The 26431-nt window shown below is 38.9% G+C and overlaps 2 protein-coding genes and 1 long non-coding RNA gene across 3 annotated transcripts; 1 reads left to right on the forward strand and 2 right to left on the reverse strand.

The window, feature by feature from the left end:
- Window positions 1-1316: 1316 nt before the first annotated feature.
- LOC119648763 (POU domain protein CF1A-like) lies at window positions 1317-6059 on the reverse strand. The gene has a single exon (XM_038050592.1). The coding sequence runs from the start codon at window positions 4750-4752 to the stop codon at window positions 3520-3522; it is 1233 nt and encodes a 410-aa protein (XP_037906520.1). The 5' UTR covers window positions 4753-6059; the 3' UTR covers window positions 1317-3519.
- LOC119648549 (developmental regulatory protein wetA-like) lies at window positions 2887-3378 on the reverse strand. Its single transcript, XM_038050318.1, has one exon. It carries the CDS (start codon window positions 3376-3378, stop codon window positions 2887-2889), a length of 492 nt encoding a protein of 163 aa, XP_037906246.1.
- A 548-nt stretch (window positions 6060-6607) lies between the features above and the next one.
- LOC119649150 lies at window positions 6608-24996 on the forward strand. The gene is made up of 2 exons (XR_005249094.1): window positions 6608-7044; window positions 24478-24996. It is a non-coding gene; the product is annotated as an uncharacterized LOC119649150 (long non-coding RNA).
- Window positions 24997-26431: the final 1435 nt, after the last annotated feature.

Below are 26431 nucleotides of genomic sequence, written 5' to 3' on the forward strand. Positions count from 1 at the left end.
TTTTTTTACGGTTTTAGGTTGTGATCAAAAGAATAAACTCCACTTTAAATTTTTATCGCAATAGGACTGATGGAACTCAGAAAATCCGTACTGAAATATCGCCAAAGGTTCGTTAATTAATGTAGGAGGTCCTGGTCCTCGTGAGTCAATTTTGTTTGAAATTTCTAATCTTAATCTTTAGTAGACGCTTACTATCAAATTGAATCGACACAACAACGCTTTAGAGCCTATGAATGCCTGAGGTGCGTATATTTATGACCAATTTCGCGGCCTAATGGTAACCTCAGACTTGAAGAGGCCGTGAAGATATTTAAGTTGCTACGTCGCTAATTATGGAAATGTTTAGGATGTTTATAAGTAAAAAAACTATTTGTTGTCCTCTAGATGGAGGTAACTCAAATGCTGCCACGACTCGATATGTTTATTGTCCGAGGGAGGGAGGTTGACCACAGGTATCCGATTTTTTCACAATGTTATCTTTTGTGTTATTTCAATAGTACTCATATATTCTGGATTCACATCTTTAGTTAAGATGTTTTATAAGAAAACAGACAACAAGGAATATGAACTCTAGACAAATTTTGGGAAATTGCAACAGGGGTTGCAGTTTTATTGTCAGTTTCCGTGCGCAGACTTAATTTTCTGTAAATTTCTCTTCAATTAAGAAATACTTCAAGAAATAGGAAGGCGGGAAGTTATTTCCATCTTGAAAAACAAACAATTTCAGTGTTTTTCCACTCTTTTCCGTTTTTTTCCATCAAACCACCATGACAATGGAAAATTTGGCTTAATTAGCGGTTGCACATCATCATTACGTAAAACAATTTCATCTTAATTAATTTAAAAGCAAACTCAACTTGAGAGAGATCCATACTTACATTGGCGCCCCCAAAAACCGACTTCTCCTTGTTACAGATGCAACTGTTACTTTCAATTCTTTTGTTGCATTTGCTGTGAACATCAAAACCGCGGCGGTTTCAATTATCATATTTTTTCTGCATTACACTTTTTATTATTTCAATTGCGAAAAAAAAATCTCCGAAAACAGCAAAACAGAGAGGAAAGCCATTTGCAATGCAACAACGTGAATTTTTGAGTTGTTGCATGCAATTCCAACGATGCAATGGTGATTAATTCCTCGCCCGTTTCAGCGATTTCGGCGAATTAGGTCTGAAACGGAGAAGGTGGCGGCAACTGCAACGGGGGTGGCCTTCCGCTTCCTCCTTGCCGCCGAAAAAATGCAAATCTGGAAACCTTGCACTCAGCAATGCAATCACTTGCGATTAGGATAATTGTATTGTAATGAAAACTGCACGTTTTTAATTATTTTTTATATTTCCGTATATTCATCTCTTATTTGTTGGTTTGTTTTTTCTCGCATAATTTCCGGGAAATAGAAAATTTCCCGCTACAAACTTCGGGCAGAAGTGGTTGTAGGAGTTCATATCATACAGTCACAAAAATTTTTCCATTGGAGGTTTTTGTTTTTACTTTTTGTTTTTTTCTTTTTCGCTTTCATACGTTTTGGGTAGTCCTTTACAGAGTACAGTTAGTGTTATTATTATAGTTCCATTCGGTGATGTAGAAATTGTTTTCATATTGTTGTTTGAGTCAATCCCAGATGGTTTTCTTGTTTATACATTTTTTTTGTTTTAATTTCAGAACACAGTTTACAGTTTATTTGTTTGTTTTTGTTTTCTCTCATTTTCAATTTGCATTTATGTTAAAAACAGTTTGTATCTTGGTTTTTATCTACTTCCTGTCAGCGGAGACTTGATTCAAAACGTAATTTTACTTTAAAAAAAAATTGTGAAAAAACACGGAGGATCGTAATTTGCAATAGTCGCGCATACATTTTGGAATTTTCGGGCGTTTATTGCCGCGTGAGTCCGTTCTACGCAAACCTAGCCGTTCGCCGCCGAATAAGAAAAATTTTGTGAGTTTGCATGACCAACGCTCGATTTTGGTGGCAACGTGTGAAGAGATGTTGGTTGTCTTTTTCCTTGAATTTGTTTAAATATATATATATTCTCAATTATTTTATCATTTTGCTTAAATATTAAACGTTTTTTGTTTTTCGTGTGTGTATTTTTGTATTTTCTGTCTCTATGATTAACTTTACAATATATATATATATATTATATATAGAATTGCTCCTGAATGAGTGTCAGTTGGTTTTGTGTTTAACTATTTCCGTCGTCGCCTCCTCGTATGCCTACGTAACGTAAATTTGTTGAGAGATTTACATGCTAATGACTTAAGTATTTACAATTATCGCAATAAGGTCCAACTCGACTGTTCTATGTGTTCGTTTTGTGTGTAGATGTGTGATTTTTGGATTGATTCGTGTATCTATAGTAAACAGTTTGTGGTACTTTTGTTTAAAAAACCCTCATTTCTATATATTACTATCAATTTATTGTGTATTTTCGTTTATATTAAATTAGAGCTCCTCAGATTCCTTCCTAATATATTACAAGAGTGGATTTCCTCGACTTAACGCTTAGCCTACTGAAAACTAAAACATCCAGAAGGGAACTGAAAGTCTCGTGAATTTTGATTTTAAGGAAACGTTAAACTGGGAAACGAACTAAAAGTAAACGATAATATTTTGCTTTCCTTGGAAACATCACTTTGCTTTATAATAATTAATGATAATTATGTAATAATAATAATAAACAACTTTTTACAACGTTTGGGTGGCACACTTTGTGTCCTCGTATAGTTTTTTGTAACTTTTCGATTGTTTTCATGTTTTTCGTCTTTTGTCCGTGTTTTGTTTTTTTAGAAAAATTTACATTACTTAAAATTAGAGTGGATTTGTTTCATTGTTTCTTTCGCTAGTTTACTTTAATCTACTTTTCTTTAAAAAGAATCAAACAATTGTTATTCACCACTAAAACTGTTGAAGTGACGCACGCTGGAGGGTCCGGTGGCGCCGAATTGCAGGGTCCACTCGTGGAACAGTCTTCGGGCGTGAAGCTGCTGCTGTTGCTGTTGCTGCTGGTGATGATGATGGACAACATGGGGATTGAGATTTAGATGTTGCGTAGGTGGCGGATGCGGGTGCGATTGATGTTGTTGATCGCTTGTGTGATGCAAATGCGGGTGATGGGGGTTCAGGTGGTGTGAATTCAGATGGGGGTTGAGATGGGGATTCAAGTGCGCGTTCAAATGCGTATGGTGCTGCTGATAGCGAGCGGGATCTATGTACATGGCGGCCGCTGCTGCGGCGGCAATTGACGCGTTCGACTTGGTCACCTGAGATAAATGATCACCGTTGTTGTTATCACTATTGTTATTGTTGTTGGTGAGGTGTTGCTGGTGGAGGGATCCGCCACCGAGCGGGCTGTGGGATGATAGGGCGGTCGTGGTCATTGTTGACGAAACCGATGAGGACGAGGGGGTATGTTGTCCGTTACCGTGCTGATGTTGCTGGTGGTGCAACGATCCGATGGTCGCGGAGGCGGTTGAGGTGTTTGCAGTAACAGCGGAGTTGGACTCCTGGATTTCTGATTGCTAGTGGGCCGTCAGCTGATGACCGCCGGTGTTCTGCATGTTCTGTGGGCTAAGCATTGGCGGGCTATGGCTGTGACTATGGGCGCCCATGGGACTACCATGAACATCGTGATGTGGATGGTATCCGCCATGTCCTCCGTGTCCCATGTGCGAAGGCGGCATATTATCTAACATTTCATTGCCTAATGTATTCGGAGGTGTCATTCGCTTCTCCTTTTGCCTCCTATTGCAGAACCACACTCGCACTACTTCCTTCTCCAGCTGCAGTGTGTCGGCCAGCGAGGTGATTTCCTGCGCTGAAGGTTTTGGTTGTTTGTGGAAATGTTGTTCGAGGGCACCCTTCACGGACACTTCTATGCTAGTCCTTTTCTTCCGCTTTCGGCCTTGTGCTGCAATTTTATCGATGCTTGTAGGTGACCCTGTCGTCGAGTCGGCTTCTTCGAGCCATTTTTGAAGCAGCGGTTTCAGCTTGCACATATTTTTAAAACTTAATTGTAAAGCCTCGAATCGGCATATCGTTGTCTGCGAAAACACGTTACCGTAGAGTGTACCTAAAGCTAAACCGACGTCGGCCTGTGTGAAACCCAGCTTTATCCGCCGCTGTTTGAACTGTTTTGCGAACGCTTCTAAATCGTCTGAGGTTGGTGTGTCATCCTCTCCGGCGCTGGCATCTCGATCGCCTTGCATATGATGAGGATGTAAGTGCAATTGAGGTGAATCACCCCCGCGTAAGGCATGGTGCAAAGGAGCAACACCTTGGTGATGTGGGTGCCCTGGATGGAGCATTCCATTCATAGCCGCATGGTGGTACTGAAGCGGTGATCCACCCGTCGGTCCGTAATGTGCGGCGTGGACCGGTGCATGCCATGCATGTGGCGATGCCATACCCTGTTGTGCTCGTGATTGTTGCGATAAATGTGACATCTCCTGCTTCACATCGGCCGGATGGTGATGAGGATGTGTTTGCAAGGCCCACGGGTCCGAAGGATGCAGCGCTGTCCATGGATTACCGCCTACACCACCAAGACTGCCGGTAACGCTTCCCAGACCGCTTCCTGTATTTGGACTGGGCGATGAGGGCACCTGATGATGATGATGGTGATGATGATGCTGCATATACTTCATTTCGCCGGCATCTGTTGCACTTCGCGGTGATGATGTATGGTATCCGCCACCGCCCAGGGCCATGTCAAGATCACCTGAGGCTGTTGTCATATATGTGGTGGCGGCCATCCCCACCGCTCTAGGGCTATTAAGCCCCTCCACGCTGGCGGGGTAGGGCTCCAAATTGGGGCTCAGTTTAACGACTTTTCCGGTAACTCGATTCTCAATTGATCCTAAATTATGATTATGATCATTAGGATCTGAGGCGGTGTTCTCGTGAACTATCAGCGTGTCTGGGGTTAGCTGACGGTTATAGAAGAAACCCGGAAACGCGCCAAAATTGTATCTCTGTTTGAAAACAATTGTAACTGATTTACTCCAACTCTGTTAAAAATTCAAGGCTCTGTACGCCCTTGCAGCGGAGGATCTTTGATTCTCCAAGTAGAATATTCCAGCGACGAAAAACAGCCAGATGCTTCCAAAAGTCCTCAAATTTACTCGAGACCAATTCAAAATTTCGACAAATTGGGAGATTTTTTAAGGGATCACAGGAGTAGACTTTTTTGTCTCAATCCTCCGAACTTCGAGGGATTAATAAATTTACTAAGTGCGTTCGATTATTGTTTTACGCATTCACATCTTTTATTCATTCATCTATTTTCGTTAGGACTTTGCACAACTTCTTCTGAGCACTTGACCACTTTTTGTACCTTCCCGGGGTATGCACTGCTTTTCAAATTCAATTACAAATCAGGGGATATTTTCTCAATGAGCTCGCACTACACTTGCTTAGGGGATCTATTTTCCAGTTGGCCCTTGCGATATTTTTCAGGGTGTGTTCACGAACGTGGAGCACTATTCGGGCAATTTTCTGTGTTTTATTGATTCGCCACCGCAAAGAATCGAACTTAGGGAGGAAGTGGCAACTTAAAATCAACACGAACTCGGCGGAAACACAAGAAATCGTTCAACGGTCAGCACGTACTGGCTCCGCTCGCTACGTCGACTGGGTTAGAGTTCTGCACATTTCTTACAGTCCGCGGACGGTTGCACTTTGCGAAAATCGGGATTTGAATCCTTGGCTCGATCTCGTCACTCAGTCAGCGGCACATCAACATCCCGGACCAGGACAAAATCAATAAATCTTGCACAAATCACCGCGAAAGCCCGAACTTGCCGAATTTATCGCGGACAATTTATTTATTGTTATTTCTCGCGTAATCGTTGTTCGAGGCGCACACGAACAGCAGATATGTGTGCCCTGAAAGCTCTTCAGTCAACACCACAGCAATTGCAAATGATTACATGCAGAGCAGATAATGGAAAAAACGACGACGACGAGGAAAAATTCACTCCACGTGCAAACTCTTAGAGCTATCGAAGTCAACTAACGTTATTCAACTATTCAGCAGCCCAAGATCCAAGGATTTTTGAGCGTGTGTGTAGACGTGTGTACGATCCGCGGTGCCGTCGACTGTACGCGCTCCGTGTGCCCGGAGCGGAGCGGTCGAGAATGTGTGCCGCTCGGTGCGCTCGTACGCACGCCAATGTGCGATCAGCAAACAAAAATACACGCCCGACTTAGTATGGGTGCAGGACGGTGTGAGTGTATGGCGCGTACTGATTGGGAACTATTCCCACACCGGGCGCAGGTAAATAACTCACCGATGCACGCACACAGCCGCGCCCGTTCGAGTCGCGGCCGCCAACACAGCCAGCCCCAGTGCCCGAGGAAGGAAAAAAGTCCGTTTGTGTACTTCCCACTCCACTCAGCTGATTGTCAAACAAGTTCTCAGCCGCCTCCCGGGGCCTCCGTCTCGCTCTGACGGCCGGCAGCCAGCCGCTCTGGTCCGCCCCGCATTGGAGGCAAGTGGTATGGAGTAGTGGCGCGATGGCTCCACCCGCGTTGCTATGGTGTTTGTGGCGGCGGTCGTTGGCGGGGGAACGCGCGCCATGCCGCTCAGATCGAAGGGACGTCGGCCGGGTGGGTGGTGCGCTGCGACCCGAGTGAACTGCCACGGACGGGGTCTAGCCTTCCAGTGGTGTGAGGACACCTCCCCCATCTCACTTCCAGCCCAATGCGCGGCCAGTGCGTTCGATTTGCTCTCTTTGGGCGGACGGCCGCGGTGTGTGCCGGGCTGCGGGTGCGATTGTGTGGAGTTGAGGCGGTTTTCCTTCTTCCTCTCCCGGAAAATTCCCGGTCGGTGAAGATGCAAACGGCGCTAAGTCCGCCGCCCGCTGGTCGATTGTGGATTTTCTTGCGGTTCCCGTTGAATTTTCCATTTTCCTGGCGCAGTCTGATTAGAACGTTTCCTTGGCACCTTCTGCCGACGATTTCCCGAGGCTGTTGCATTCGACTTTCGCTGCAACCCTTGCTGGATTCTTGTTTGTGTGTGGCTGTGGTCCTGCAGTGAGAAAATTGTAAGTAGTGCAAGTGAATTTTCCCGATTTTTCACAGGCGAGGATTTTGAAAACCTTCTGGTGTCATCGAAAGTGCATTTTTGTGCAGTGAAAATTACTTTTAATGTTATCAACCCGGAAAAAGTGATCGAATCGCATCCGTTTTCCATATTTTCGTACTGAAAAGGAAAAACTAAAAAAATACTTGAAAATTGCCAACCATTGATTGCCAAACCAAAAATTTTCCAGTAGAAAACTTTTCCTACATTTTTGCCTGTTTAGACGAAAAAATAAATTTTTCCGTGAATGGTTTTCCTTCGAGGGTTCGTTGGCTGCGGGGGTGGTTCTCAGATTTTTTATTTGCGCTTGAAGAAAGAAGTTTTCCAGTTTTGGTTTATTTTTGCGGAAATGGGAAACATACGGATCTGTCACGTGGCTTGCCGTGAAGATCACGGACCTGCACTCAATGGGGATTTTGCTTTTGATGTTTTGAGGAGTGCATTGCGTACGATTTGAGCTCTTTTGGAAAGGTTTGAATAGAGGAACGGATAGTTTTGAGTTGTAGATGTGCTGATAATCGGGTAGAAACCGAAACCGTTGTTTTTGTGTAATCTATTACGATCCTCATTGAGAAAGCAATATTCTTAATAAAACGAAATAACGTTCGTTAAGAAGATTTTTATTTTACTGGAACAGTCCCGACCTAACAGGGGCAGCTTGTTCCCTTTCTTCCCCATTGTGGTAATATGCAAAACGATAGGTAGAGGTAGCCAAGATTTTAGATGGGGAACTGATTGCTAACCTGAAAGGCTTGAAAATTTTCAAAATTTAGTTTCCTAAGGGCCTGACTTTTCCAGTACTTTTCTTACAACAACAGGGCCATCATTCGCCTTTTAGAGTCCCTGAGCGCATTAAGAAAATGGGCTCCTTATGACCATAATGAAGCACTATTTTGCTTAAATAGACAAATGACGTAGATATGCAAAGTTATAGCTTTATTTTTATTTTGGGGTTGTGTAAAAGGAATGAAAAAGCGAGTACAGTTGCGTGGGGTATCAAATGGAAGAGCTGGATTAGTACTTTACGGAACCGATCTTAGTTTTGACATTGGTTGCAAAAGGGAGGAGTGCGGAGGTCCGAAAAGGATACTTCAATGACCCGTTCTCAGAAGCTACCCAATCCAAATATCTGAAAAAAATAGTGGTCCATGCACAAGGTATCTAGGCCCCAAAATACTCTCTATATCCATACCGGTTTACATAAAGTTAATTCACTGTAGATTCAAAGAAGTTAACCGGTTTGCTTTTAGTCCTTTTAACTTTTGGGAATTATTAACTTTTTAGGAGCGTTGAAATAATTAAAAGTTTTTATGTGTAAATATACAGTAGTGGTCAAAACTTTGGAAACTTTCATTTAAAATGAATCAAACACTGGTAAAATGTTTATTCTTTGATTTTTTTAAAGGTTTCTTTTTATAGTGGGTCTTCATTTTATCCGTTCAAAAGTAAATATCGTTACTGTTAATTTAAAACAAAAACAAAAAACTTTGGGCCAAAAAACTTAAGTGTCCATTTTTTCAACCCGTCAAAACTTTGGAAACTTTTGTCTTAGAAGCAATTTACAACAACAGCAATGTAAAGACAGGAGTATTTTTTTGTAGCATCTTGTTGAATAGGCTTTAGTCTGCCTTATTGCTTCACATCTTTGCGGAATAGATTGAACTAACTTCATTATTACATCAACTAGAATTGTGAACTGTTTTTTGGAGAGCAGCCATTAGTTCAGCTGTTTTAGAGAAGTTTTAATCTCAAATACTTCAATCTAACTCTTCTCAAGGATACTCAACAAGATTCGGGTCAGGACTTTGAGAAGATGAAGTTATTTTTGCAGCTTGCAATATTTTCTCATCTTTTCATGAGCATATAGTAACATGTGCTTTCGGAAAACGTCAGAATACATTGGTGATCTCATAACTCCTTCAACTTGAATCAATGGACCAACACCATCACAAGAAAGGCGCCCTATAATAAATGTTGTTAGTGCCGGAAATTTCACACAAAAGTGATATCAGCCCTAGATCATTACGCTTCCATCCCCATGCTTCTTTATGGGTAGTTGGTGCTTGGGATCATTGCAGGCTCCACCTGGATGGCGGACATATCTAATTCCATCAGTGCCAAACAGATTAAGCTTGCTTTCGTTGCTCCACAAAACGCAACCCCAATCAGGGGCTGATCAATCTTTATGGTATGTAGGTATCAGTGGCCGCTCCATTTTTGCTAAAAGTTATTATAATTAGGCCATATTAGTAAAAATCAATTGTTTCACAACCGCAAAAGATACTGAGCAGCTGGTGTCGATATTTGTACTATTTTTGTGCAGATTGTCTCGCACAGCGTTAACCAAAGATCTGCGATCTTCGTTAAGTTAGTTAGGTATCCACCTTCTTTTGAACTATCTACCTTTCCTTCCGTTTTTTATGGACTCTCCATAGCGCCAATTTTCTAACACCGAAAAGCACCCCGACTTCTCAAAAAATATTATCATTCTGGATTGCACTCGTCATTAGTTCCTTTATCTCATTTGAAAGTGTTTTAGTACCAGGCATCTTTTAAAAACTGTAATATTCAACGTTAAAAAAAAGTTTCCAAAGTTTTGACCGGCTAAAAATTTTACAATTTGAATTTTTGTTGAATTTTTTTGTTTTTTAAAAATGTTAATTCACTTGCAAAAGAATATACATAAAGCTTCAACACCAAAAAGATTTTTTTTTAAATACATAAAAAAAAAATTTCACAAGCATTTGATTCTCTGAGTGTAATTATGCAGTGTTTCCAGCGATTAATTATTTGAAATAATAAAAAAATGTTTTTCCTTTTGCGCTGGTGTATATCAACACCAGCGAAAAAACAGTTTTTTTATTATTTCTAATTTGACTCTCTTCACAAGGAAATTTCCAAAGTTTTGACCACTACTGTACATGAAATTACAAATAAGCAGTGAATTTAGATAACACAGTAGAATCTCGACACTTAATATGGTTAAGGGACTGAGGATTTGGTACGAAATATCGGGATTGCCAATTATTGGGAGTGCAAAAGGAAGAAAATCAACTCTGGAGACGGTCAAATTTGTACAAATTATCCAGAAATAAGATGTTCGATTTATCCGGATTCCACTGTATAGATGTTTTATTAACGGGCTTTTTTGGCTTTCTTTAGAAATTTGTTGTGAATAACCGGATGAAGATACAAATATGAATTTTTCACCATATATTTACTAATATCTTGAGCATGCATAGTAATTTTTCTAGCCCGATCGCATAGTTCATTATTGAAATACGGAGCAATTTATACATCCATCTCCAAAAAAAGTGTTTTTCTGCTGCCACGCTGGAGGGCGCTGCGATCATCTTTAAAAAAAAGTAAACGGCATTTTAACGTATAGACTTAACTACAGTCCGCAAACTAGCATTATTAAAAAATATTAAAAAATTTTTGGTGCCGTGTTAAAATTTTTTTTATGAATTTTAGTGTTTTTTCACGGCAACTACTGAATGAATCGCAATTATCCTAGTTTTCGGACCGTAGAAATGTGTTCTGAATAAGTCGTGAACATTTCAAAGAATTTCGTTGGATAGATTTTGGGCTATGGTGGTAGCCGATTTTTAACATGCAGTTTCGAGAAAAACGTATTTAAAAAGTAGAATGAGATTTTTAGCCATAAAACCTTAACTGGTCATTAATCTGCTATACCTAATCCATAAACCTTGAACACATGTACAGCCTTGGCTTCAATTCTTGTCCTTTCAGCGAAGTCATTCTAACGCGATTCGGACCGATGAATACGAACTTTATTAGGGCTGGCATGTGACTTGTGTTTAACTCTATAATTTTCGAAAGACTCCGAATATCAAAAAATCACTTTGCTCATATATTTTACACTATATCTAGATGCAATTGATGCCAAAAAAAAGTCGGATCCGACACACGGGATGACCCCTTAATATAATACTTCAGTCTTCAGAGTAAATGGTGTGACTATTGACGTCTCGATCCCGGCGCTCAAAATTTAAAAACCCGCCTTGACTTGCCTTAGAATCATTCGCATTTTTATTAGGGTAGATTTGTGCAAAAAATCTTTTTCCTATTTGCTTTTTAAATACAGCCGCTTTAGGGCAGTTTCTTCCGCGTTGGTCTAAGAACCATATATAGGGCCTATTTTCCATATCTTCGGATTCTTTCCTGGAAATTTTCTGACAGATTCTTACTCTTCTCTGTTTACCTTACTTTTGGAAATTGACACCTTAGAAACCCTAAACTCCATTGTTAATCGACTAGTCGAAACAACTCGTTCTAGTTTTTTAAAGATGCAACATTTTTCGACAATTTCTAACCGTTTCTGCAGCTCACAAGTGCACTGAAATTAAATAATTTATTTGTTTTTACCAGTTCAATGCACATATTTCATAATGATTAATAACGTTCTACTGCTTCTTGCAAACATCCAAACAGTAACAATTGGTACAAAATTAAATTGAAATAGAACTTTGAAAAGTTAAGGAAAAAGTTGACTTTCCAGAGTTTCCTGTGGCGGTCGAGTCCTAGTTAACTTTTCCGTATGTTTAACTTTTGCGAACCTCAACTTTTGTGATTCTCTACTGTAATAATATATTATCACATTTATTATCCATTCGTGGCCAGATAAATGTTACAGAGAAACTTATATTCTGTAATTGAAATTTTTTGGTGTTTTTTCCTATCTATGAGCTTAACTGAATAACTATTTCTTTCCAAAAATATATTTGCATTAAATTTATGTTTTTCTTTTCATATTTTTTATTAAAACATTTTTTACGAATTTTTCCAAATATTGTGCATATTAAGGCACGCTTAATTACAACTTAAAAAGTATGTAAATATAAAACAATTAATTTAATAATGAAGTGAGCGTAAAAAACATTTTTCAGATTGCTTATAAATATAAACATTAATATTAGCTGGGCCAATACTGCCTTGATTTTATCTTGCATTAATTCAATCAATTTTCTGTAGTAATTGAGTGAAATATCGTTATTTCAGATTAATTTTAATATTCTAAGATTAGTGTTTAATTTTCTTCCGATAATAATAATTATCACAAAAAATACAATGTTACCTTTTTTGCCTTGTGACATGGCCCAGAGTCACCACGAAAAATTGGATCAATCGCGAGAGAGATCACCCTGCCGACAGGTGGATCCAAATAATTTCTTAATGCGCTTATGTAGCTATCTGCATTGAGTAAGCCTTCAATCGAAGTCCGATTATTAGAACCATAATATGATGTTCCCCTCAGACCATGCGACTTTCAGGAAACTTATTACTCTCCTCCAATCCATCTACGTCCGAAATTAATATTATTATCAAATTCTAAGCGAAAAGTATGAATTTTAGCCGTTAGTGCGGGTTTTTTTCGTAGTCGCCTTGCTTGGAGACGTATTTCTTGTAAGCATCTACGTACGATTCTCGACCTGATATTATGATTAATATATGACTTGGTAACACTGCGAAAGTTCAAATCGATTTTTTAGGCAAATTTCCTTTAAAACACCATCCTCCCCCGCCGCCATTATTCGGTTCGCTTTTCCACTTCGAGGAGCTCTCCCTAAAGATTTACTGTCTTCATATCTGCGCAAAAACCTTAAAACAGCCATATGACTACATTCTACTTCCTTCCCGAACACAGTCAGTGACAGATTCTCGTCTCTTAATTTTAAAATCGCAAATTCCTGATCCTAGTGATTCTTCACATTTTCACTGTTTAACACTTCAATCACTACTGAAAATCACATCGGGCGCATTTTCTTCCAAATTTTGTTCAATATCAATAACAAGACTTCTAAACATACCCAGCTTCACAGTAGTGATCTTTAAAATATTGTGAAAAAAAACAAAGCTGCAATATTCGATAGTTTTCGAATCGAATTTGCTGTAAGGCTCTATTGTAACATTTATCTGGCCACCACTGTGTATATTTTTTTAGAAATTGACTGGGAACCTCCCTTAAGTTTGAAAACTTGTATTTCCTATTCGCTGGTATTAATTTATTGGTCTTGCAAATACCGATACTTCGCAAACCACTGCACACCATCAGTGCCAACAAGAGACTTAGGCAATAACTTAACAACAACAAAAGACTTGTTAGCACTGATGAAGGGAACAAGTGGTTCCCGAAATATCAGTATTTGGAAGACCAATAAATTAACACTAGCGAATGGAAAAAACAAGTTTTTATTATTTCCAATAATTTAATCGCTAGAAATACTGCGTAATTATCCACAGACTTTATTCTAGATTCATTAACTTTACCAATAATATTGGTTATACTATAGAGTGTGATACTGCGAACTTTGGTGGAAATTGCACCATTACCAACAAAATTATAATAGATCAAAATTCTAAATCCAGACTTCAGTCAGTATTATACAAAAGTGAATGGTCTAACAACTTATATGCCTAAATGAGTTAGGGAGAGGGGAAATGGGACGAATCTCCACTCAAATGTGTAAGCAATCCACAAAACCTTCCACATCTGAAGCGTTCAACTTCCGGTTTCCTAACTTGTTTCTTTACAGTTACATTAGATAACATGACGAATAATTAATATAATGTAATCCAGACTAAGTAACCAGCATCCACGATTAGTCCTTATATAAGTATCTATGCTGATTGAAGGGGTACCCTTCTGGATTTGAGTTGAGCAAAATTCTATCGACATTAGCGACAAACTTTTTAATCTCTCTTGAATTCTTAATTCATTTTTTATTCGTTTTCATTTGGAGAAAGAGCGCCCTCCACTGCAGTTAGTTAACATCAATCTTAAAACAATTTTCAGTGCGATTTCTACATTAGGAATTTTGTTCTCTTTCAAAAAATAATTTTATTTCCATTATACAATTAAATCCTTGAATAAATGTTATCCCTAAATCTATAGTTAAACTGGAAACTTTTCCTTTTAATAGTTTTACTTAAAAAGGACTATAGTAAACAAAGGAACCACTTTTATAAAACCTTCATTTTTACTTTGATCAATTTTCAAGCATTCTGATAAATGCAGACATTCCATTTCTAACTCTTTCTCGTTTACGCATAATAGATTTCAGCAAATTCTTTGCAATTTTGTCTCAACTCTTCGGAATTCAGAGTTTTCAAGCGAAAAAATGAACCAAAACGTTGGCTAATATCCTTATACGAACTTAATCGCAGTTTTAGATGAACGCGCGTTTCGACTTTGAATCTTTGTTTTCCATTCAATTGGACTGATGGCGCAATCCCATCAGAAAAGTCTGGCGCAAGCTTCTACGTTTCGTTCTTTGAGATAGGTCCTTATAGTGACATTCTGGATTTTTTTTATCTCTGAAGCTAATAATATATGGTAATTAGCGAGTGCAGTAAACAACTTATTTACAATGTCCAGTGCTATTGTTTCTTTCTGAAGATATTTTTTTCAAAAAGAAGGACGTAGACGGCTACGATTTCGTACCAGAGCAGAGGCAACTCAGCAGGGTGACCGGCTCGCAGATATTATACGCTCCTTTGTATAATTGGCAAAACACGATAAGAGTGCCAATTATATTCAACGTAAATCCGCCCACAGTTCGGACCAAACTTGGCCGGAGCTAATCACTTTTTAGGCATTGGGGAGTCCTATGTAAATCCAAATGGAGAGCGTGTTTTTCGAATTATAAAGGGGAGCGTATAACGTCTACGAGCCGCTTCGATCCCGCTGCTCCCAGGGCAGTGATGAGATAGCGTCTAATGAGTCGCCTCTGCCCTGGTACGAAACTCTAACCGTCTTCGTCCCTCTTTTACTTTTTGAACCTTGGGTGTTAAACTCAAAAGGAGGAGTCCGTGGACCATAAAGAGTGGAAACAAGTTACTCTCCATTTGGTTCAGTCCGGCATCAAGTGCATGCGGACTTAGGACTCCCCAACTCCTAAAAAAAACTATTTTTTCTATGCGTTCTTTCTTTCGCTTTGGAGTCACTTTCGACAATAAGTTCCGCTTTGAAATCCATTACCTCGAAGTCACCAAGCGAGCAGCAAAATTGTCTGTGTCACCTCTGATACACGCCCAGCGGCATGAACACCTACCAAGTTTAGTGAATGGTCCAAAGTGGCAAGTTCGCATTTCTCCTTGATTCTTGATTGCAGACCAGTATATTTTCCCGACATATTAGAAGCATTGTCGTAACTTTGTCCTCTACAATGGGAATAGTGGGAATATCATCAAATTCATCGTTGTATGAAATTTTAGCATATTTAGAGCAATTTTATTCAAAATACCTGCACACACAACGTGCTCAAAGAGGCAATTCTGCTGTTCAAAAATCTCTTAGTAGTATTAGGGCAGATCAGTGGAGAAGATTTGGAAATGCTAGTTATATGTTAGTGGAAGTATTAAAGGGAACGGAGCATGCTAATACTAAACAATTAATAAGGGGAGGGAGGAGGCCATCTCCCTATAGCCCGACCAATATTGGGAGGAGAAGCCCTAGAATATACACCCCCCTTTTGAAAATAACTGCACGTCTTTTAGCACCGAAATAGTAGTTTCATGTTCCCGATTACCATATCCGTTGAAAAAACCAATTTTTTTATTTTTCAATCAGTTTTTGACAGAAAAGTGGGAAATTGCTGTGTGGAAGGATAAGTTTTCAATTTACCTTACGTTTCGGCAGTAATAGTAAGAAACTTTATAGGAAATTCTGGCAAGTTCACTGTCTCAAAAATAAAAAGTTGTCAAAACCGAAAGTTCAATATGTTGTTTACCGCATATTAATTATACATGGTGCGGCAGCATAACTTCCTTTTTTCAAAACTCAATAAAAACTATTGTATGCATCGGAAAATATTTATTTATTTTTTATAATGTAGGTACATGTGTAAAGTTTTTATTTACGTTGTTTTGAAGATCGAATCTGTTAGGTGACGTCCCCCATTCTCCATACATTGCGTAAACCGATTTCTGGCGTTTGTCATGACTCTTGTTAGCATAGCAAGTGTTATGTTGGCAATTTCTTCTTGGATGTTCTTCTTGGGTCTTCAAATCTTGTAGGGTTCTTGGACGGTTCACAAGGGGACAGATCGGGAGAGCGTGCCGGCCATTCCAAATCGCCTCTAATTGAGATAAGGCGCTCTGGAAAGTGTTCCCTCAAAACAGCCATCGATGCTGTTGAAATGGTGCTGTTGCACCGTCTTGTTGGAACCAAGTGTCCCCCAAATCCAAATTTTCTAGCCCTGGGAAAAAAAATTTTGTAGCATGTTTACATACCGGTCCGAATTCACTGTGACTGTAACCTCATTTTCCTCAAAAAACCAGGGACCAATAATTCCGACTGAGGAAATTGCACACCACACTGTGACTTTGGGTGAATGCAAAGGCTTTTGATGCAATTCTCGAGGGTTGGTGTCAGCCCAGTAGCGCATGTTTTGTTTGTTAACCGACCCACACAAATGATAATGGGCTTCATCGCTAAAGAAAACAATAGCACCCTCGGGAACGACATCAAGAAGAAGTTCACACGCGTTCATCCGAGAATTGAAGTCACGTTCTGAAAGTTCCTGCACTATCGCCATCTTATAGGGATGAAAATGAAGATCATCACGAAGAATTCTTCTCACAGAACGATCGGATAGTCCAAGGGCAGATGCGTGTTTGCACGCAGAACGCCGTGGCGATCGCAACATTGATGCTCTCACTGCTTCAATGTTCTCAGGTGATCTAACGAGCCGAGGGACTCCAGTTCTTCCTTTTGTCGCACTTGCAGTTTGTCTGAATGTAGTGACCCATGTAACAATTGATTTCCGGTGTGGGACGGGAGCCAACGGGGCTAAATTAAAGCAATTCCGAAATGCACGCTGTGTTGCAATAACCGAACATCCGCTTGAAAAGTAAATCTCAACGGCAAAAGCACGCCCCTCACTATTCCAACGCATGATGGTGACTGAACCGTGTCAGGACAAAACTTTGCAGTATCCCCTCTTGAACGAGACCACTAGCGCTCCGCTATGACATCAACTAACTGAGTGGCGCGCATTTTAAAAAACGAAGTTATGCTGCCGCACCCTGTACTAAGCAGAATAATAGCATTGTAATGTTGATGAATATTTGTGTCCATGATTGCTTCAAATGAATTTTGCATTTTATAATAATAATAATAATCGTTGGCGCAACAATCCATATTGGATCAGGCCTTGAAGTGCGTTCATTCAAGACCGTAACGGTACACTACAGTAGACTGTAGGAGGAAATGTGGTCAGCATTGCGCTCGCCCGAGATTATTACCCTGATTTGACTCAGGTACTCATTCACAGCTGAATTGACTGGTATCCGACGTCAAATCACGTTACAAATCCCACTGCCACCAGTGAAATTTGAACCGCGACCTTCCGTACGCATTTTATAAGGGAAATTAAATCAATGGAAATCTTCGCTATATTGGCACATAATTGATTTACTTGTGTCAGCGTAAAAATTATAGAGACAATACAGTCGAGGTAGTGCAGTTAATGTGCAAGGACAATTGTTACACGGCTATGGCGGAAATAATGCCGGAACACAGGTGCACAGAAACTTCACTCACATCTTTACCGTGGCGGCAAAAAAATGTACTTTTCTAGATGATTGACAGGCCGCACAAAATGGATTTGCACTAAGCGGGATTCGAACCTTGGGCCGGTTGAATATTCTGCAGGATCTCTTCTCTTATGACTTGATTTTAATTAGGCTCATTTATCTTCTGCTTCCTTTGAAATTTGGATCTACAGGTCAAATTTCTCAGGATGAGCCGTTCTGAGGTTTTGGAAATGGGATCTAACGAGAATTGCATAAAATTCTTAAGATCTTCTTTCAACTGAAACGTGAAAAATTAATAACAGTGACACAAAATTTTAAATTATAATTCTAATATTCGGTCATATATTATTAATTAAGATTGTTTATTAAATGTTAACTAACATTGAAATGATATTCACAATAATATAAACCTGACCGCCAAGAAATCGAATTCCTTCGGGCAATGGCGATCCACTTCTTCTCAATATCTCCTTTCGGAACAGCTAAAAAGCTTCCAGCGGGGTTCTTGTGGCGTGCAGCAAGGTACGAAACAATATTTCACCATCTTCCTTAACATTTCACGCGCGAAATTAATTCTGACACCTTTATATTTTTATAAATAACTGTCAGCTGCGGGTCTAGCCTTAAAGCGCATTTGAATTTGGTTCAAATTTAAAATGTTGATAATTTCAAAAACAGACTTTCAGAGTTTTGTTAGATTGCACTATGGAAGTGATTTCCGTCATTAGTGAAAATAAGGCGGGGAGTATATTATCCTGTTTTCAGACCCTGCAACGATTAGCCATATCTGATTCAAAAGTAGAGATGGGATCTATGAAAAAATTATTTCAGGTGAAAGTGCAGCAATCAAGAGGGATATATCCTTCAAAGTATGCTATAATTCGACTGTTGAGGATGTAAATGAAAAGATTATTTTTTGCAAGTGCTTACTAAACACAAACAACACTTTCGTCCTAAAAGGAGAAAAATGTTTCGACCAAAAGCATATCAAGGAAATTGTTTTCGGCGAATAAATTATTTACCCGTTAATTATATGACAAATAAATGGATGACAGCGGATATTTTTACAAAATAGTTGATTGATGAGGACAAAAATATGATGGGTAGAATTCAACCAAAAGACATGGTAATAATTTGAAATGCATGCATTAATAGACACGTAATTTGAAGAAAGTTCTCAGACTTTTGGAGAATCAACAAAATTTGTACTCAAGATGTCAGGCCTCCCATAATTACAAATTACTTTAAATAATACAGACGATTACGTTTTGTCTAGGGCAGCGGAAACTAACTACTCTGATGAGTTCTCTGCCCAAAAAGTAGGCCAATTAGGCAATGGAACCTAGGTGTATCTATAACCAATGCCCGACCGTCTACAGAACTGAAGGACGAGGGTTTCCATAAAAAAGATTTCATTCCTAATCTCCTGTATTATATTATGTTCTTTCGATTCCTCATCCATATCATGCCACAGAAGTCTTTTCGAAAAATTTTTAATTCGCCAAACTATGATAGTAAGGCGAGGACACTCAATTTAGCCAAAGTATATTTAATTTACCCGCTAGTGTTATATAATAATAATAGTCGTTGGTGCAACAATCCAATTTAGATCAGGGCCTTGAAGTGTGTTAGAGCACTTCATTCAAGACCGTAATGGTACACTACAGAATTAGAGTACCTTACAGGAGGCAATGTGGTCAGCATTGCGCTCGCCCGAGATTATTACCCTGATTTGAGTCAGGTACTCACTTACAACTAAGTCGATTTGTATCCGATGTAAAATCACGTTAAGGTTAATAAGGTTTTGTTTTGCATAAAACTTGAAAAAGGGCTAGGGAGAAGTAGCTTCTTCATATATGCGACTGTCCATTATTCTCGCTAATTATGACGGCAGCACTTTATTTGCATTGCTTCACATGCAGTAAATTCGCTCAAAATGAACTGCTATAACTTGATACTACTTGGCAGTATTATGCGCGATACTATTCATTGCTGGCGCAATTGATTGAAGAACATAAGGGGGCTTTCCCGTCAATTACGAAAAGTTACCAAAACTACATTAGTAAAAAAAGGAAGCGATGGCGGCTTTACGGTTTCTTACCAGGGCAGAGGCAAATCGTCAGACGCTGCCTCACATCTGCCCTGGGAGCAGCGTGACCGTAGCGGCTCGCAGATGTTGAGTGCTCCTTTATATAATCCGTAGAACACGACATGCCTACGAATTATATTGAGCGCAAATCCGCCTTATTGACCAGAGCTTGGTCAGAGCTGAAAATATTCGTTTTGAGAATGATGTGGTCCTAGGTCCGCATCAACTTCATGCTGAACCGAAACAAATGGGGAGCAACTCACTCCCTCTTTCCTGGTCCACGGATAGTACAATGGGACATATTTTAAGGCCTAGATTGCATCTAAGTGGACCACTCTGATTTTTTTCCAGTTTTTTGGGTAGGGTACCATATTTTCACTCCCTGGTTATCAGCCCCCACTTACGCGTTTTATTTAGGTAAAAACATGCTTGTGAAAGTGCTAATTGAGACCTTTCATTTGATATCCCAGATAGGTACATATAGGCGAAAAAAATTTTACATCACCACTTTGCATTGGAGCAGCCCTCTAAACAACACGTAAATTTATACAACTCACTGTATGCGTGTGATTTCATAGATCTGTCATAGGTCGAACAAATTTCGTTGGAACCGGTGTAGATGTTTGGGAGAAAAGTGTGTGCGACCGACAAGCAGACAGACAGTGATTCGATTTGAATAAAGTTTTGTTTTACAGAAAGAAGGGAAGTAGAGAAGGTCCTACAATTCCTGTCGGTTATATACTTGATCGACACATAGTTTTCTTTACTCGGTGTAACTTCACTCAACACTATTTTATATTATTATTATTAGGGTTTCCATGTACCGTTCTTAAGCGAGTATGTGAGTGGGTTTGTGGTGGGGGAGAAGCTGTGGCCTCTGAGCACTCAGACCGTGGTGGCCCATTGTACTCAAGTCCACGTCCAACGAAATATCCCGGATTAGTTAATATGTCGCAGGATTTCCGTTAATGAAGGTGATGCTACTCGTTGCAATTGGAGCACATCGGCACCAGAGATCTGATGTCCGATGCGTCCATAGGCAGGGCATTCACATATAAAATGATCCATGGATTCCGCTTCCCCATTCAGGAGGGACACGTATCATCTTGATTAATTCCTATTCATATGCTAGTGAATTATGGCCTCTCAGCATGCCTACAATACTCCCGTAAGTCTTCTCGCTTTTCGACATGATATACCTTGCGGTATGCATGTTTGGTTCTAACGAGAAAAGTTTAGGGTGTCTAGCAGTATTAAGGCTCTACCAACTGTCATTATGGCAAGCTTGTTCCCCAAGACAGCCTTAGCCAATGCTACCGATACTCCAATTGCTGGTAACGGTCCTGGCATGCAGGAGATTAAACCGCCTTTTGCAAAGGCATCCAAGATTTCATTTCCCTCTACACCACCATGACCAGGTGTCCAGAGTAGTTCCATCCATTAAATTTTGAGATAAAGTTGAAACGGTTTCTATATTTCTGAACGATTTTCGAAGTGATCAAACGATTACTCAGCACCATCAACGTAGTCTGGCTATCCGTGCAGATCGCAATGCGCCTGCCCTTGAATCGCTCGTTAATCACCCAGTTTGCCGCCCTTAGGACGTTATAGAAAGTTCGATTTTCTACTAGATATTCTGATAGCCTGTTGATTTTAGAACATATATGGTAGGTGTTAGTATACATACCTGTACCAATGACAAACGGGAAGAAGAAACAAAAAAAAAGAAGAAAGAGGAAAGAAGAAAAAGAAAGAAGAAAGAAGAAAGAGAAAGAATGATGTATTCGAATTTGAGATTTCAATGACGATACACTGGAAAATTGGAGAATTAGCGTCGTCCCTATACCATTGACTTCCTTCATAGTATGTATTTAGAAATTGACTATATCACTTTTGACTTTGAAAAAAAATTGATGTTTTTATTGCATTTTATTTATTGTATAATAATAATCCTTGGAGCAACAATCCACATTGGTTCAGGGCCCTGAAGTGTGTTAGAGCACTTCATTCAAGGCAATGTGGGCACCATTGCGCTCGCCCGAGATTATTACCGTGATTTGACTCAGGTACTCATTCACAGCTGAGTCGAGTGGTATTTGACATGCAGGCATGATAACAAATCCCTCTGCCACTAGCGAGATTGGCACCGCGACCCTCTGCTACGAGAGCCCAGCGCTCTAACCACTTGAACCATGCGGACTCATGTATTGTATAACTATATGAAAAAGGATCGATTTTCAGATATGCATTCTATAACTATCTGGAAATCGATCCTAAAAATTTCAAGTGGATCCAGAAAAAAATTACTATGATAGTTTTTTCTATTATTTAATAAATCCATTGAAATTTTTTGGTTCAAATGATCCGTTCGTTATAATTTTGGTCACCGCAAAACATAAAAATAAAAATACATTTAAATACATTTTTGGACGGCGTTTGTAATCTAATTATATATGTAATACCTTTCAATAAAAAAATACTTAAAGTTATTCCATGTATGTGCTTGAGGATGATATAATGATAGTTCAAAAAGGTTTGGCAATTTTTTTAATAGAAATTGGTGAAATTAACATATTTTCTTGGGCAACAAGTGGGGTTAAGCCCCTAAGGGATAATGGTGTATATTTTGCTTTGATTTTCTGCGTTTAGTTTACGTTTTTGAGGCGAAGCCACTCACCCGAGTACCTCCCAGGTATCGATTAGTACTTTCCAAAGCCTTATTTTTTACGTTTGTTTAAAAGGTAGGAAGTGCGGGGGGTCGAAGTGATCATTTGTTTCACGAACTCATTCTTAGAAGCTACCCAACCCAAAACTCTGGTGCTTAAGCTCCGAAATATCATTCTTGCCGATATCTGTTCAAATAAAGTCAATAATAGTACATTACTATAATTTTTGGTAATTGACTTCGAAACCCCCCTTAAGTCCATCCTAGCACTACGAAATTTTGCAGCAATGTACGCTATAGCATAGAACGTGATTCTAACAAGGTTGTTGGAAATCGATCGCGCCATCCGTATGTGAACTAGATATCAAAAGAATATTCTTTTTGGTTTTATTTTTAGAAACTTACGAAACCTTTCGAAAACCGAATATACTGCTCACACACACACACCTCCCTGTTCTTCATTTCACTAGGAATCTGCCACTTGTTTTTTTTTTAAAGTTCATACGAAGCACAACCTACATTCCTTTGGCAATTTTTGAACTAAGCTTAATAGCTGAACCAGCTATTAACCGTTACATTTCGCCCAGTATTTCTAATTGGAACTATCAAACGCTCTACGAAATCAGTGCTTTTATTACTTACTTGATCTTGAGCTTTTCATCAATTGTTACACCTACTCCCACAGAATAATTTGATTGGCTATTCGGAACAAATTTTGCCTCCTCGAGTCTGGCGGTCATCAAATCTGAACACAAAAATCGCAATCTACGGACTCATTGTTAGTCCAAATATTTCCACATCAAAACCGCTGTTATTCCAAAAATCATCCAAGTTTCTCTATCCACGTTTATTTATGCTAATTAAATATAGACGACCGATAAAAGCCTTTAATTCTAAAAAGAAAAAATCTTGACTGAAGGTTTCATCCAGGGCAGAGGCAACTCATCAGACGCTGCCTCACCTCTGTCCTGGGAGCAGTGTGACCGAAAGTGACGACAGGTAGTAATCACTCCATTTATATATAATATAATCGCAAACATGACATGAGTGCAAATTATATTGAAATGAACTCCGTCCTAGCTTCAACTCTGCACCAGGCCGAAGTAATTTCTCTTGTTAAGGATGCTGGGAGTCCTAAGTCCGCATCCCCTTCAAGTGCCTGGGTTGCCCATCGAGACTCCTGATTTTGTTTTGTAGAATTTCCCACGGAATGTAAAATAATTTTCCCTCATACACGAAAAATACCACAAATAAAGTAAACATTCCGATAAATCATTAGTATTAGATAAATAAACAAAAATATATATTTTTTTTTTAATTAATTTTAAAATTGAACATTGAGGTGAACGAATAGTTATTCTGGTAAGCGTAAATGATCGCCCTGGATCGGTTTTTATTATTGTGATGGATGCCAACAGGACACCTTCATTTACAGACAATAAAAATGAATACTAAATAAATAAGAAAATGTCAAAAAAAGTAAAATATAAAAGTTTGAAAAAACTTACGAAGTTAGTCACGTAGTATCTCTTAGATCTGTCTTTTTATATTTACCGACATGGGGGCACTTTTGACTGTCCTGATTCTACCTCATAACTAGACAGATAGCAGAGAAATGAATATTGTATCTTACAGAGCGCTAAGGTTAGGAAGAGAAATATGAAAATGCATATCTCAGATCCGGTACGACTAAAGTCGGAACTATAATAGGCACATCATAATGTCAAAATTTTAACGAATGTAAATTAGAGATATGCCAAAACTCATTCTCGCCCATAATCGCATTGACTCGTTTGAATACTTGACATTTCGAGTTGATGTTTCGAACATCTCACTCCTGCACTTGCTGACACAACTTCACAAAAACGAATTTCGAATAACATTTCCTATGACTGATGATGATCTGTTTGACGTTTCCTATGCTAAACTCGGCTATTACCGAATTTTCTGTTTTTAACGAAACTCTCGGAGGGGAACACTTCCCGACGTACGTCCAATATAGACAGTCGCATTCAATTTTTTGGTAAATGAAATAATAGGTGCATATGTAATTCATAAATTCTCTTCTTTAATATTTGCAGATAATTGGTATCCAAAAAAAGGGGAACTCAATACCGGTAAGTATGAGTTATCGAAATCATCCCTGAACAGGTATTTGATGCAACTGCTAACTAACTGGCCCTAACAAAATTGGACTACATTTCCTGTTTAAACAAGATTTTGTTTTAAGCTAAGAGAATAAAAGACCAACCATAATAGACATGAGAGCGTATATGTGGCTTATGTTTAATTCATTCAATGGGATTTTAATAGCAAGTGAACTCAACAACGTTTAAGTGCAATTTTTTTATAAATCAACTTCCGGTAATATAATACCTCATAATTTCCTTTAATTTACTCATTGCGCTTCTAAATGTCGCACAACAAAAATTTCTAAGAATATAGCTGATGTGTGACATATGTGCATATACCTGATATTCGTTAGAATATTGACAATCTGCACATATTCTCTGTCTATTATGGTTAGACCTTAAGTTCAGATCTACTGTGTATATTTATGTGTATTTGATTTTCAATAAACGCAGCATATACTAATAGAATTGTTTGTGCATTTTATTTATCGGCACCTTAATAAAAGTTGAAAAGGTTACTGAACAATGCAACCGACATTAGGGACAGAAGCACGTGCGTCGTCTTACCTTTCCTTTATTTGTTTACAATAAATTTGTCATTTCTTTGTTCTTCTAATTGTCACTAAAATCGTCATTCACGGTTAGTCCATTAAAATTCTTGAAACTGAAGAATTTCACTCAACTCATCCCATATTTAAGTTACTGAACCGCGATCAATCACTTCCTGAAATGATGCCTTATTAACATATCAAACAGAACGGAGAAATGCCTCTAATGAGATCTAATTTAACGGTTCTTTTCATCACTTGGCTTTATCAGAAGAATTCAAATCACCATCCTGACACAAAACCGTACGTTCCTACATACATATCAATATCAAATATTTAAATTAATGAAAATTTAAATGATTGACTTTTGATTCCGTGCCCATCGCCATAGAAAAAAAACACAAAACAATCGTGGGGACGACCTTCCTCAATTCACTCGAAACGACGGCCGGCGCACTCTCGTACGAGGCACATTTAATGCCTCCAAAGTAAAAATTCTAATAAACAAAAATAAACAGGTCATCGGGTGCTAAATTTGCATCTAATTAATAATTAACGAGTTTTTTCCTTGCACACGACTACACACATAGGAATGACGAAAGTACGCGATGCGCGGCTGAAGTTACCTTAACTGAACGGCATGTAGGCTTTTTCGAGGTGGCGTACCGCAGAGTTCATATGTCGACATTTTGCTCTTTTCATCGTCACTTGGTGTTTTTTCAGGCAATTTGATGGGAGATGTTATGTAACACGCGATATGTGTAATGAAGACATTGCAAATGGTGGTTGGTGAGGTTTCTCTCTTGTCTGCCCGTTGTTTCGGTGAAGGTTGCTGAAGGTGACAGGAAGTTTGACGGGCACAAGATCATCTAAGGGTGAAACAAGGATATCACTTGGAATATTAAAGACGGAACAATTCTTTTGTTTGAGTGAATAACATATTTTTGGGTGTTTTCAGTAAGGAAAGAGGCCAGGAAAATTTTTTCGGAAACCATAAGTTTCCTACCTGGTGTTTTTTTTGGGGGAGGTGAGCCACAAAGACCATAAATATTGTGCATAATCCACAAGAAAGTACAGTTTTGCATTGATTAAAAGCAAATTCTCTTCAACTGTTCAAAAATTACTTGAAGAAATTAAACGCTAAGGACTTCATGGATAATTGTTGAATACTATTTGGATGTACGTGCATACACTAGGCGACAGAATTGCGTTTATTTGAATTACCTCAGAATGAACATAACAAATGGACAACTCCAATAAACTTTGAATTCATTTACAGTTTCTTTCAGTTTTTTTCAAAAATTAATAAATTAATAAAAAAAAAAATTATTTCTAAGCCAAAAAAGTGATTGTAT

This window comes from Hermetia illucens, chromosome 2 (assembly GCF_905115235.1).
Source record: "Hermetia illucens chromosome 2, iHerIll2.2.curated.20191125, whole genome shotgun sequence".
NCBI classification, from domain to species: Eukaryota; Metazoa; Arthropoda; class Insecta; order Diptera; family Stratiomyidae; genus Hermetia; species Hermetia illucens.